The sequence below is a fragment of the Microcaecilia unicolor genome, chromosome 6 (assembly GCF_901765095.1).
Source record: "Microcaecilia unicolor chromosome 6, aMicUni1.1, whole genome shotgun sequence".
NCBI lineage: Eukaryota > Metazoa > Chordata > Amphibia > Gymnophiona > Siphonopidae > Microcaecilia > Microcaecilia unicolor.
The window spans coordinates 183587106-183599394 of NC_044036.1; the positions used below are offsets into that span (position 1 = coordinate 183587106).

Consider the following 12289-nt stretch of genomic DNA (forward strand, 5'->3'; position numbering starts at 1 on the left):
ATGCAACCTCACGAGTGGTCGCTCAAATCGTGTGTGGTGCGCAAGATCTTCCAAGCGTGGGGCACCCCCTTGGTGGATCTTTTTGCCAATCAGCTCAATCACAAGGTCCCTCAGTTCTGTTCCAGTCTACAGGCCCACGACAGACTAACGTCAGATGCTTTTTTCCTTCATTGGGGGAAGAGTCTTCTGTATGCATATCTTCCCATACCTCTTGTGGGGAAGACTCTGCTGAAACTCAAGCAAGACCGGGGAACCATGATTCTGATTGCTCCTTTCTGGCCGCGTCAGATTTGGTTCCCTCTTTTTCTGGAATTATCCTCCGAAGAACCATGGAGATTGGAGTGTTTTCCGACACTCAGAACGAAGGGGCGCTTCTGCATTCCAACCTTCAGTCTCTGGCTCTCACGGCCTGGATGTTGAGGGCGTAGAGTTCGCCTCTTTGGGTCTTTCTGAGGGTGTCTCCCGAGTCTTGCTTGCTTCTAGGAAAGATTCCACTAAGAGGAGTTATTCTTTCAAATGGAGGCTCTAGCAGACTTTTGTTGCTAGGAAGATTTCTAGACCTCAGGGCTGCTGTGAACGTCACCCATCAGTGAGAACAATCAGCCTGCTGTCCTCGGAGAATACCTGCTACAGGTATGTATCTTCGCTATCTCAGCTAGGTAGGAGTGGATAAACATGTCCTGCTGCAGTATATGTGTGTATGAGTGAGACTAATACACTCCTTGTGTGTGTGAGTGAGACTAACAAAATAGTTACTTCTTCCAGTAAAGGCCTGGTTGAAGAGCCAAGCTTTCACCTGCTTCCTGAAGTAGAGATAGTCTTGTGTTAAGCGCAGCCTTTCAGGCAGTGCATTCCAGAATATGGGGGCTACTCCGGAGAAGGCTCGCTTGCGGGTATCATATCGTGTAATGTCTTTTGGAGGGGGTTGGTTAGTGAAAGTCCTTGGGAGGACCTTAGTATCCTTGGTGGTGTGTGGAGGATCATCCTATTTTTCAGGTACTCAGGGCCATTTCCTTTCAGGGCCTTGAAGATCAGGCATAGAGTTTTAAATTTAACCCTGTATTGTACTGGTAGCCAATGAAGGTTTTGCAAAAATGGTGTGATAGTGCATTGCAGTAATCCAGTCTTGATGTTCTCATGGCATGTACAACTGGGATAAGATTTACCGTCTCGATGTAAGGAGAGAGGCAGCGTAACTGTCGCAAATAGTAGAAGCAGCTCTTGAAGGCTGCTTGGATTAGGGGAATCAGTGTAAGTGTTGAATCTAACTGTATTCCAAGGTTTCTGACTTGTGAATTTTTGTCATGCCTTTGTAAAAGGGCCCATAAGTTATGTGACCAAATCAGCAGTTGAATATGGGTCTGTCGGTCCTAAGAGATAGGCGAGTGCCGTTCGGAAGGGATGGGCGATGGCCTCTGTTGCCCTTGGCCGATCGAAAGGGAGTCGGGTTCAGATCCCCGCACCCGGAGAGGCGGAATGCGACCGATCCCGGAGAAGCCGGTGGGAGCCCCGGGGAGAGTTCTCTTTTCTTTTCGGGTTATTCATTTAGAAGAATACAGGTCTTCGGATTCTTTACATCATTGGGCCTAGTTTATGGAATGATTTGCCTATGCCAATAAGGTCAATAACAAAACTGGACCAATTTAAAAAAGGCTTTAAAAACGTACTTGTTGCAGTGTGCATCTCAGTAGGCCTAACTGAAAGACTGATGATGTATTGTGACAGGGTTAGTTGAAAAGCTGATGATGTAAAGGGATTGAAGAAGTATATTATAATATGTTTAAGAGTATGTATGTGAGTGTTTTAGAATATATGTGCGATATGCATATACTACATATAAAACAGTCCCTTAATTCCAGTTAATTCTAATCTGATGATTTATAGAATCATATGCACATACACATACTGTATATACTACAGTAAACCACTTAGCATTGTAGATTTGTGGCCTATAAATTTTAATAAGTAAATATGGTCTTCGGTCAGAACAGAAGAATATATGGTGATACCTTTTTATTGGACTAACTTAATACAATATTTAACCAGCTTTTGGGACCTAAAATGCCGTTCCATCTTGAGCTGAGGAAGGGGGTTTCAGCTCCTAACACTGGTCAAAAATGTATTAGGTTAGTACAACATAAAAGTAACACAAACTGGCTGATATTCAATGTGATTTAAGCAGCCAGGAGAGGCTCTCAGCTGCTTAAATCACTCGTACGGGGTTATCCACTGATACTCAGTGACACGTAACCAAGTCAGTGCAGCTAAATATTAGCACTGACCACTAAACTGAAAGCTAGCTATTTTGTGGGCAGTCCAGGGGCAGAATTAGTAGATATGTAGTTAAGTCCTAATATTCAACCTTTAACTGCCTCAGGGGCCCTTTTACAGGTGCGCAAGAGCCTACACGCGTCCAGCGTGCGCCAAATCGGCATTACCGCCCAGCTTCCAAATTTGGCATGCTGAAAACTTGCAGTAGAAAATAATTTTCTATTTTCTACCACGGGGTCGGTTTCTGTGCAGGTAATGCATGAGCCCTTACTGCTAAGTCTCCAGGCATTAAGGGCTCAGGTCATAAATAGATGTGCTGGTTTTCATTTTGACGCACGTCAAATTCCTGCCCCCCCCCCCAAAAAAAAACCCCTTTTCCAGATGCACTGGAGAAATGGTTCAGCGCGCGTCCAATACACGCTCCCACATTACTGCAGGCCATTTTTTGGCATGCCTTTGTAAAAGGGCCCCTAAGTTATGTGGCCAAATCGGACCACATCAAACACTGTCCTATCTTTAAGCAGTGTCAGGCGGTTAAGTGCTGACTGCCAAATAAACCCAGATATTCAATGCCAGTACCTGGATATGGCAAAAGAGAGAGTAAAACAGTACACAATTACAAATGACCAAATAAAAAAGCACAGCTGGGTCTTCAAGACTGAGACAACAGAAGTCCTTTATTTTTGAAAGACCTGACACAGGCCGTGTTTCGATGTAAGAACGTCTGCCTCAGGAGCCCAAATTGTATTTAGAACCATAAAAAAGAAACACTGTCAAATCAGCCTCCACACCAACCACACTACTTTATCCAAGATGGTGTTTTAGTCAGAAACTTACTGCAGATACTGGTTGACTCTATCAGCTTGCTGCTTGAATAGACCTTCAAATTCATCTCTTGCCCACTGTAAAAGAAAGGAATTTGGATTTAGTTCATGCTTTTTCAGGAGTAGTTCAGGACGAGTTACAGTAGGTATGGTTCCTATCCACTATTTTCCTTAAGCTGAACAGGAGTCCTCCACCTACAGTCCTGTAGGTGGGAGCGCTGTTTCACTATCACATTTTCAATAGTGAGGGACAGGTAAGATCTGCAGGACTCCAGGGAACCTGCCTGTCTCTAGCGACTGAAAAAACAATATTGAAGCACACCTGCTACTGGCAGCCATGCTGTTGGAGGACTCCCACTCAGGTTAGAGGGAACAGTGTTCCTGTTCCCAGAGGGCTTATAATTTAAGTCTGTACCTGAGGCAGTGGAGGATTAAGCAATTTGCCCCAAATCACAAGGAGCAGCAATGGGATTTGAACCCTGACTTCTTTGGTTCTTAGCCTGCTGCTCTAACCATTAGGCTACTTCTAAATACTTCTTTAAAAAAAAAAAACTGAAGGAAAACCAGAGCTAATGACCTGGAAATTAATGTGCTGTTCCCCAGGCCTCTCCCAATGCCTGACATGAGGGAAGGCAGAAAGCAGATCAAATCAGATCAGTGTTAGCAGTAAATCTCAGCAGAGAATTGTCACAGGTATATGGTCCCAACGAACTTTCAAGGGGCAACTTTCAAATAATGCATGCCCATGTGTAAAACCATGTGTGTACTTTTTATTTGCAGACTTTTACATCCATTTTCAAAGGGAAAAACTTCTCTTTGAAAACTAACTCAGAAAAAGAACACACACAAATTTACATCTGCTATTTGTGTTGGTACTTTCACCATGAAAAACTTATTTGCATACCACTGGAAATCCAAATGAATATGCTTAAGTGCACCCCCTGGCTCCACCCTACCCCAGGCAAAACACACAACTAGTCCGTAATTCTCAAAAGCCCTGTTTTATGAACAGAAACTTGCCTTTCCTATGGGTAGGTTTAAATAGATGCTCTTAGGATGAAACTAGCCCTTGGAAGAAGGAGATGACTTCTTATGAAACACTCCTCCTGTTGTGCTGAGAAAGGTGCCTGCCCAGTGGGAGAAATAAACAGGGCAGTGAACCAATGACAGGGTGGTTTAAATTGGAGGGGGTAGGGAGAGAGAAGTAGCACTGTACGTTAAAGACAGAATTAAGCCAAATGGAATAAACAGGAAACACATAACATGGAATCCTTATGGACAGAAATTCCAAGTGTGATGGGAAAGAGAATACTGGTGGGTAGAGAATCTGCCAACTGAGGCAAGGGATGAGATGATTCCCCCCACCCCCACCGAGTCCAACATCTCTCCATTGATACTCTCTTTTTCACTCGACAGTCGGCATGCCTTTGGAAACACTGGAGTGGATCGTTGTGACCACCGATGCTAGCCTGGAGGGCTGGGGAGCACAATGTCTAGGTCAGGTTGCACAGGGTTGTTGGTTGGCTCTTGAGAAGGGCACCCCGACATAATAGCCCTGAGAAAACAGCCCCGCCAAAATAGCCCCCAACAAAATAGCCCCTCCCACAAAATAACCCTTGACACAATAGTCCCCTAGAAAAAAATAACACATCACAAAAAAAGATGATAAACTGCAAGTGAAATCTTCAGTGATAGAGGCTCCTACCAGCATTGCATTGTATAAAGCATATATAAATAAACAAACTTCTATAGCTACCAAGGCGCAGATAAAGAAGGCCAAGAGGGATTACGAAAAAAAAAGCATTAGAGGCAAAAAAACATAGTAAATTTTTTTTCGGTATATTAAAAGCAGGAAGCCGGCAAAAGAATCGGTTGGGCCGCTGGATGACCGAGGGGTAAAAGGGGCGATCAAGGAAGACAAAGACGTAGCGGAGAGACTGAATGAATTCTTTGCTTCGGTCTTCACCGAGGAAGATTTGGGTGGGATACCGGTGTCAGAAATGGTATTTCAAGCGGACAAGTCGGAGAAACTTACTGACCACGGTAAACCTGGAGGACATAATGGGGCAGTTCAGCAAACTAAAGAGTAGCAAATCTCCTGGACCGGATGGTATTCATCCTAGAGTACTGATAGAACTGAAAAATGAGCTTGCGGAGCTACTGCTAGTGATATGCAACCTAACCTTCAAATCAAGCATGGTACCGGAAGATTGGAGGGTGGCCAATGTAACGCCAATTTTTAAAAAAGGCTCAAGGGGAGATCCGGGAAATTATAGACCGGTGAGTCTGACGTCAGTGCCGGGGAAAATGGTAGAGGCTATTATTAAAAACAAAATTACAGAGCAAATCCGAGGACATGGATTACTGAGACCAAGTCAGCACGGCTTTTGTGTGGGGAAATCTTGCCTGACCAATTTACTTCAATTCTTTGAAGGAGTAAACAAACATGTGGACCAAGGAGAACCGGTTGATATTGTGTATCTGGATTTTCAAAAGGCATTTGACAAGGTACCTCATGAAAGGCTACAGAAGAAATTGGAGGGTCATGGGATAGGAGGAAATGTCCTATTGTGGATTAAAAACTGGTTGAAGGATAGGAAACAGAGAGTGGGGTTAAATGGGCAGTATTCACAATGGAGAAGGGTAGTTAGTGGGGTTCCTCAGGGGTCTGTGCTAGGACTGCTGCTTTTTAATATATTTATAAATGATTTAGAGATGGGAGTAACTAGCGAGGTAATTAAATTTGCTGATGACACAAAGTTATTCAAAGTTGTTAAATCGCGACAGGATTGTGAAAAATTACAAGAGCACCTTACGAGACTGGGAGACTGAGCGGCTAAATGGCAGATGACGTTTAATGTGAGCAAGTGCAAGGTGATGCATGTGATAAAAAAGAACCCGAATTATAGCTACGTCATGCAAGGTTCCACGTTAGGAGTTACGGACCAAGAAAGGGATCTGGGTGTCGTCGTCGATAATACACTGAAACCTTCTGCTCAGTGTGCTGCCGCGGCTAGGAAAGCGAATAGAATGTTGGGTATTATTAGGAAAGGTATGGAAAACAGGTGTGAGGATGTTATAATGCCGTTGTATTGCTCCATGGTGCGACTGCACCTTGAGTATTGTGTTCAATTCTGGTCGCCGCATCTCAAGAAAGATATAGTAGAATTGGAAAAGGTGCAGCGAAGGGCGACTAAAATGATAGCGGGGATGGGACGACTTTCCTATGAAGAAAGATTAAGGAGGCTAGGGCTATTCAGCTTGGAGAAGAGATGGCTGAGGGGAGACATGATAGAGGTATATAAAATAATGAGTGGAGTGGAACAGGTGGATGTGAAGCGTCTGTTCACGCTTTCCAAAAATACTAGGACTAGGGGGGCATGCGATGAAACTACAGTGTAGTAAATTTAAAACAAATCGGATAAAAGTTTTCTTCACCCAACGTATAATTAAACTCTGGAATTCGTTGCTGGAGAAAGTGGTGAAGGCGGTTAGCTTAGCAGAGTTTTAAAAGGGGTTGGACGGTTTCCTAAAGGACAAGTCCATAAACCACAACTAAATGGACTTGGGAAAAATCCACAACTCCAGGAACAACATGTATAGAATGTTTGTACGTTTGGGAAGCTTGCCAGGTGCCCTTGGCCTGGATTGGCCGCTGTCGTGGACAGGATGCTGGGCTCGATGGACCCTTGGTCTTTTCCCAGTATGGCATTACTTATGTACTAACTGGTATTCATGATCTGTTCTGCTGTTTAAGGAAATTATTCTTCCATCAACATGGTAATTGAAAAAAAAAAATATTGTCATAATTTTCAGAGTCTTACCAACATTATCCTGTTTGGACATGTAAGATTATTAGGAAAAAATTGTAGTGCCATATTCTGGGCAGCCTGATTGGAGGGCTATATTGTGGGAAGGCTGTTTTTACAGTGGCTGTTATGTCAGGGGCTATTATGTCGGGAGCTTTTTTATCGGGGCTATTTTGTCGGGGGCCATTTTGACCAGGTACCCTTGAGAAGCAGTGGTCTATCAATCAACTGGAGACCAGGGTGGTGCATCTACTCTGCAGCACTTTCAGGCACTGTTGGAGGGCAAGGTGGTGAGACGGTGGTGGCCTACGTCAATTGGCAAGTCGGTGGTTGCGACTGCCTTTCTCCTTTTTCATTGGGCATAGTCATCTGCTGGCACTGTCTGTGGGACAGGTGGCTGGTATGGACAATGTTCACTTTTTGATCTGGTATACGCTACATCCAGAGAAATGGTCATTGGCCCCAGAGGCCTTCCAGGCTCTGGTGAATCGCTTGGGAGCTCTGGGATTCCTGTGGATCTTCAGTCAGTGGCGGGACGGATCACAACACTCAGCGGTCTGGATCACTCTCAATCTGGGTATCAAAGGCAGAAGTAAATACATGAGTTTTTAATGATGTTCTAAATTTTTTAAATGAGAATTCCAATTGAATTGACATAGGAAGAGCCTTCCAAAGACATGGTGCAGTGCAGTAAAATGCACAGGATCAAGTAGATTCCAGCTGAGATTGGGATACAGGAGGGATCTGTAAAGTTCTATCAAGGAGCAATCAGAAGGCTTTGGCTGGTGTGTAAGGAAGAATATATGTGGAGAAGTATGAAAGAATGCTGATGTGTAGGACTTTGTGGGTTATAGAGTAAGAATTTTAAATTGGATTCTATATTGGTTTGGGAGCTGGTGATGACAGATGAAAAGTGGATCGAATTCTGTGGCTCTGTACTGGACAATTTGATGATGTCCAACAAGGGAGTGATTGAGCCCTGAGTAGATTACATTGCACTAGTCTAGCTGAGAGATTTTCAGAGCATGCCAAGAGTTAGTTGAGAATTTTCATTCAGAAAATTTCAGACCGCACAGAATGTTTGCAGAGCATAGAAAGATTTCTTCAATACTGAGGCTACTTGGGTCTCAAAAGAAAGTTCTTGGTCCAAATATACACCAAGGTATTTGAATTGAGGGGCCATGGTGATTGATGTGCCACAGAGATTGGGTGTTAACGACTGACAGTAAGCATGAACTGTGATCCATGTAGCTGCGGTCTTTCAGTGATTCAGAGGCGGCGTCCAAAGCTGAATTAATTTTAGATAAGCTTGGCTGAAAGATCAGTGTAGTGGAATAGTAATATATCATCAGCATAACAGAAAGCTGATATATCAAGATTTTACAAGACTCAAGAAAACGCTGCTGTAAAAGAATAGTTAAAATTTTGCCATCAGAGCAGAATGAAGCGGTGTCTGGTTTATAAGCTTGCTTGCTACTTGAGAACTAGGGCACATTTTGCTGGTTCAGGTCTTTGTGAATAGTTTCAATTTCAGTTAAATGCTCAGATTATTAATAGAAATGGACTAACAGCACAACCCACAACTAGCAGAAAAGGTTCCATCCGCAGGCAGGTGAGCCTTCAGACAGGTGTTAAGTACAGGTGTGCTCTTTCTATATTGTTACACACAAAGGGCAGAGAGGTAGGCAATGCGCATTCTTACAGGAAATCTTAATGGTGACTGAGGCCCAGCCAATAGCTCCAAGCTAGAGCTGTAACTCCCTTTAATGTGGTATTCTTTTCTCAAGAGGAAGTAACTGCAAAGAGCATCTGCGGGGGAGCTTTCTCCTAATCCCAAGGCTTTTTTCTCTTCTTGCTGCTGTGATCTAATGTGGCAGCTGAGAGCAGAAATATGTATGTGACTAAAACTGTCAGTAGCAAGGACGGCAGGAAATGGATTCCAGCTGCTTCCTGTCTGTGCTTCCCCTGCATACAGTATCCCAGTTACAGAACACAACAGGACTCTAGGAAGACTTTACAAATAATGAGCTAAAAAGGCAGGTCAAAAATAGCACCCTCTGAGCCTTTCTTTAATCTGCATGGCCCATTTCCCCCACAGTGGCATCATCCAGCCTGCTGGGGCTGCTACATGCCTTCTGTGTGGTGCCTGGAAAGAGGTTTGGGCAGGGCTGCCAGTTGTGCTGCCCACTGGGACTGGCACGACATACTGTTCACAGGCTTGGCCCCCAGAGTCCTCAACACAGCTAAGTGGTGTATCAGTGAATAATATGTAGTGCTGTGCATTATATGCAATCCACGCATGTGCAGACTACCCAGGTAAAACAAAATACACACAACTGCCTGATATAGCGGAGGACAGTAGCTGCAATGATCTCTCATCCTGAAACTCATGTTTGGAAGCACAGACAGTGGCAGAGCAAGCAGCGCTCAGTGCCTGTCCAGTGTCCACAAAATAGGTGCAATCTGGACAGCAAGTGGCAGGAGCAGAATCCTAGAAATCTACCCCTATATCTAGGGTTACCACATGTCCTCTTTTAAGAGGACATGTCCTCTTTTTGGACATCTTCTGATATGACCTACAGGATTTTTAATCTTTAGGGAAATTACCTCTTTTTCTTTTATGTGCCTATGACCAATACATCTACCTACATAATGAGATAAACCAACTCTGGCCTATTAGTCAGTCTGGACACATGGGAGTGCGAAAGAGAGAGAAAGGCATTGCTGATCCCTTCTCTGCTCCCCTGCTGGTTGAATCTGCCAAAGGAACTTTGTTCGTGCAGAACACCTTTAAGCATATGTCATGCAAAGACTTTCACAAGTATCTCAGAAGCAAGCCAAGTATGTTTAGGCTTAGACTCAGTCAAACTCAAATCCAGAAATTCTTGAAAAGCAGAATGTCTACTGCTGTACAGTAAGTAAGTCAATGTTTGATGTCTGTTCATTAACTACAATTAAATATTTCTTTAGCAAAGGTAGCAAACATTTTTATTTTTTCTGTCCTCTTTTTTTTTTTGTCTCCGCAAATACGGTAAACCTATGCTAAGGCAGAAGGGAGTTATCTTGTTTGGCAGCCAGGGGGAGCCTCAGTAAGAAAGTCCAGCTCTACTGGGTGGAAAAAGCAAGACATGCCACCAGGGGCGTATCTGGACTCCGGCGGTAGGGGGGGCCAGAGCCAGAGGGAGGGGGCACATTTTAGCCCCCCCCCCCCCCGCCGCCGCCGCCGAGCCCCCACCGCCGAGCCCCCACCGCCACCAATGACTCTCTCTACCCCCTCCCGCAGCCAACCCTCCCCCGCTGCCGTTCTTACTTTTGCTGCGACGTCAGACTCCGAAGTGGATTTCAACAGCGCCTATCACAGCAGCACGGCCACGGAGGCCGAAGATGAATTTTAAACACCGCGGGGCGGCTGGTGGGGGTTTGGGGTCCCCCGCCGGCTGAAGAAGAAGTTTTTACGGCAGCGGCAGGTGGAAGCAGACCTCGGCTGGCGGGGGTTGGGGTCCCCCGCCAGCAAAAGTAAGAACGGCAGCGGGGGAGGGTTGATGGCGGTAGGGGGGTCCAGGGCAAAATCTGCGGGGGCCCAGGCCCCTGAGGCCCCACGCAGATACGCCCCTGCATGCCACATCAGGAGGGGAAGATTGGGGGGGGGGGGAAGAAGCCATTCCCATTCCCAGCTGAAAATAGGCAGGCTTGAGCCAAAAGGGCAGAGAGGAAAAAGAGCGCCTAGGAAGAGAAAGGTGTTGTTCTCTCCTGCCCGGAAGTTATGGAGTGTAGGGTGAAAGGTAACCCTAATTCTGGCTTTGAAGCAGAGGGCAGTGATCTGGAACAGGAAGCCTGCTAAAGGAATTCCAGGTACTGCAAAAGGCAGTTGTGGGAAGCCACAGAAAGAAGCTTACTGGAACGGGAGCTGCCAGCCCTTGATAGTGAAGGGGGCAGACCACAGAAAGAAGCTTGCTGAGCACATTGAAGTGGGACTGGACACCCCTGGTGAGCAAGTAAAGGGGTCAAAAACTTGTAGGAGTCTTTTGGGTTTGGACACTATCAGTTCGCTAGTGTTAAAACTGCTTGGCTGGAATAAAGGAAGAAAACCAGGAGTGGATCACTTTGTGGCCTTGACCTGAACTCATGTGAACTACAAGCCTGGGATTGTTGTGCAAGTGACAGAAGGTTTTGAGGAGCATGGGACCCAGGGTTATTATCACAATACGCTTAGTTGATATTTCAGCACCTAAATCTACGTGCATCCATTCACAACAATGAAAATGTGGTGTAATCCCAGTACTGAATGTCTGCAAATAGCCTGAAATTAAATATTAACAAGATGTATATTCTGTTGTCAACATATGACTCACCTGATAATCCTACAGTGTTTCAGTACAAAATTGAATCAATTCCTATCGTTAAAAATTGAGAGATTTAGGTGTTTCAGAACAAGTCTCAGAGATACTGGCAGCAAGACTTCATAATTACCAACCAAATCAATCATTGAGATCAGAAACTCAGAAGTTACTTGATGTTTCATCTCATCATGAGATCCTTTCTGATGACTATAGAATAAGATTTGTTATATTGCTGTCCCAGTCTACTGGATTAAGTTGCCAATGCGAATAAGAAATATTACAGATTTCAAAGAATTAAAAAAAAGGATCTCAAAACATTGCTATTTATGCAAGCTTATAGCTGGGGTGATGAATGATTGAGTACAACTCGCTGGTTTCCTTCATTTTACCATCATCATATGTTTAATAAATGTCCTCTCGCAGCAGGTGTTAAAGTCTTCCATAATGGGGCCCACCTCAACTGAAATTTGAGGCCTTTAGCAGATGTTATGTTGTCCACTCCCAGTCTCTCTAATCTCATCATGCTCAGCATTTGGGTATGCCAGGCAGATAAAGAAGGGCCTTCTACTGATAGCCAAGTCAGCAGAATTGTTTTTTTTTTTTTGCAATGATTATGGCACGTGTTACAAACTCCTTATACCCCTGTGGTACCCGGGAACCCAGCCTGGGCTGGCCAAAGAGCAACTGCGCATCCAAGAACCTACCTGCGGACCACATACTTGATATTTGCTTAAGCAATCCTTTCCAGAAGTGTTGAATCCTTGGGCACCTCCAAAACATATGGCCCAGGTTGGCCCCGGCCCAGCCGGAATAAGTTTTTTAATAAATTGGAAGGGAAATACAGGGAGAGAGTAAATCCAGGAATAAGATACTGTTCTATTCTGAAACTAATTATGAAAGCGAAAACAAAACCCATATCTCTGGGTTTTCCTGATTGTTCTTTTGGTGTTTTTTTTTTCGTTATTGCTTGTTAAGTGCTGTTAACAATGCTCATTAGCTCGTTAATATTGTTAAATTGCGTGCCGTTTGGGATCCATCTCTAGGC

General features: G+C 44.5%; 1 protein-coding gene across 1 annotated transcript in view; it reads right to left on the reverse strand.

Annotated features, from left to right (window-relative positions):
- The window catches only part of UBA7 (ubiquitin like modifier activating enzyme 7), a 411248-nt gene that overhangs the window by 205980 nt on the left and 192979 nt on the right, over positions 1 to 12289 (reverse strand). The window contains 1 exon segment of the mRNA XM_030206492.1: positions 3109 to 3173. Within this exon segment, the coding sequence (XP_030062352.1) occupies positions 3109 to 3173 (65 nt within the window).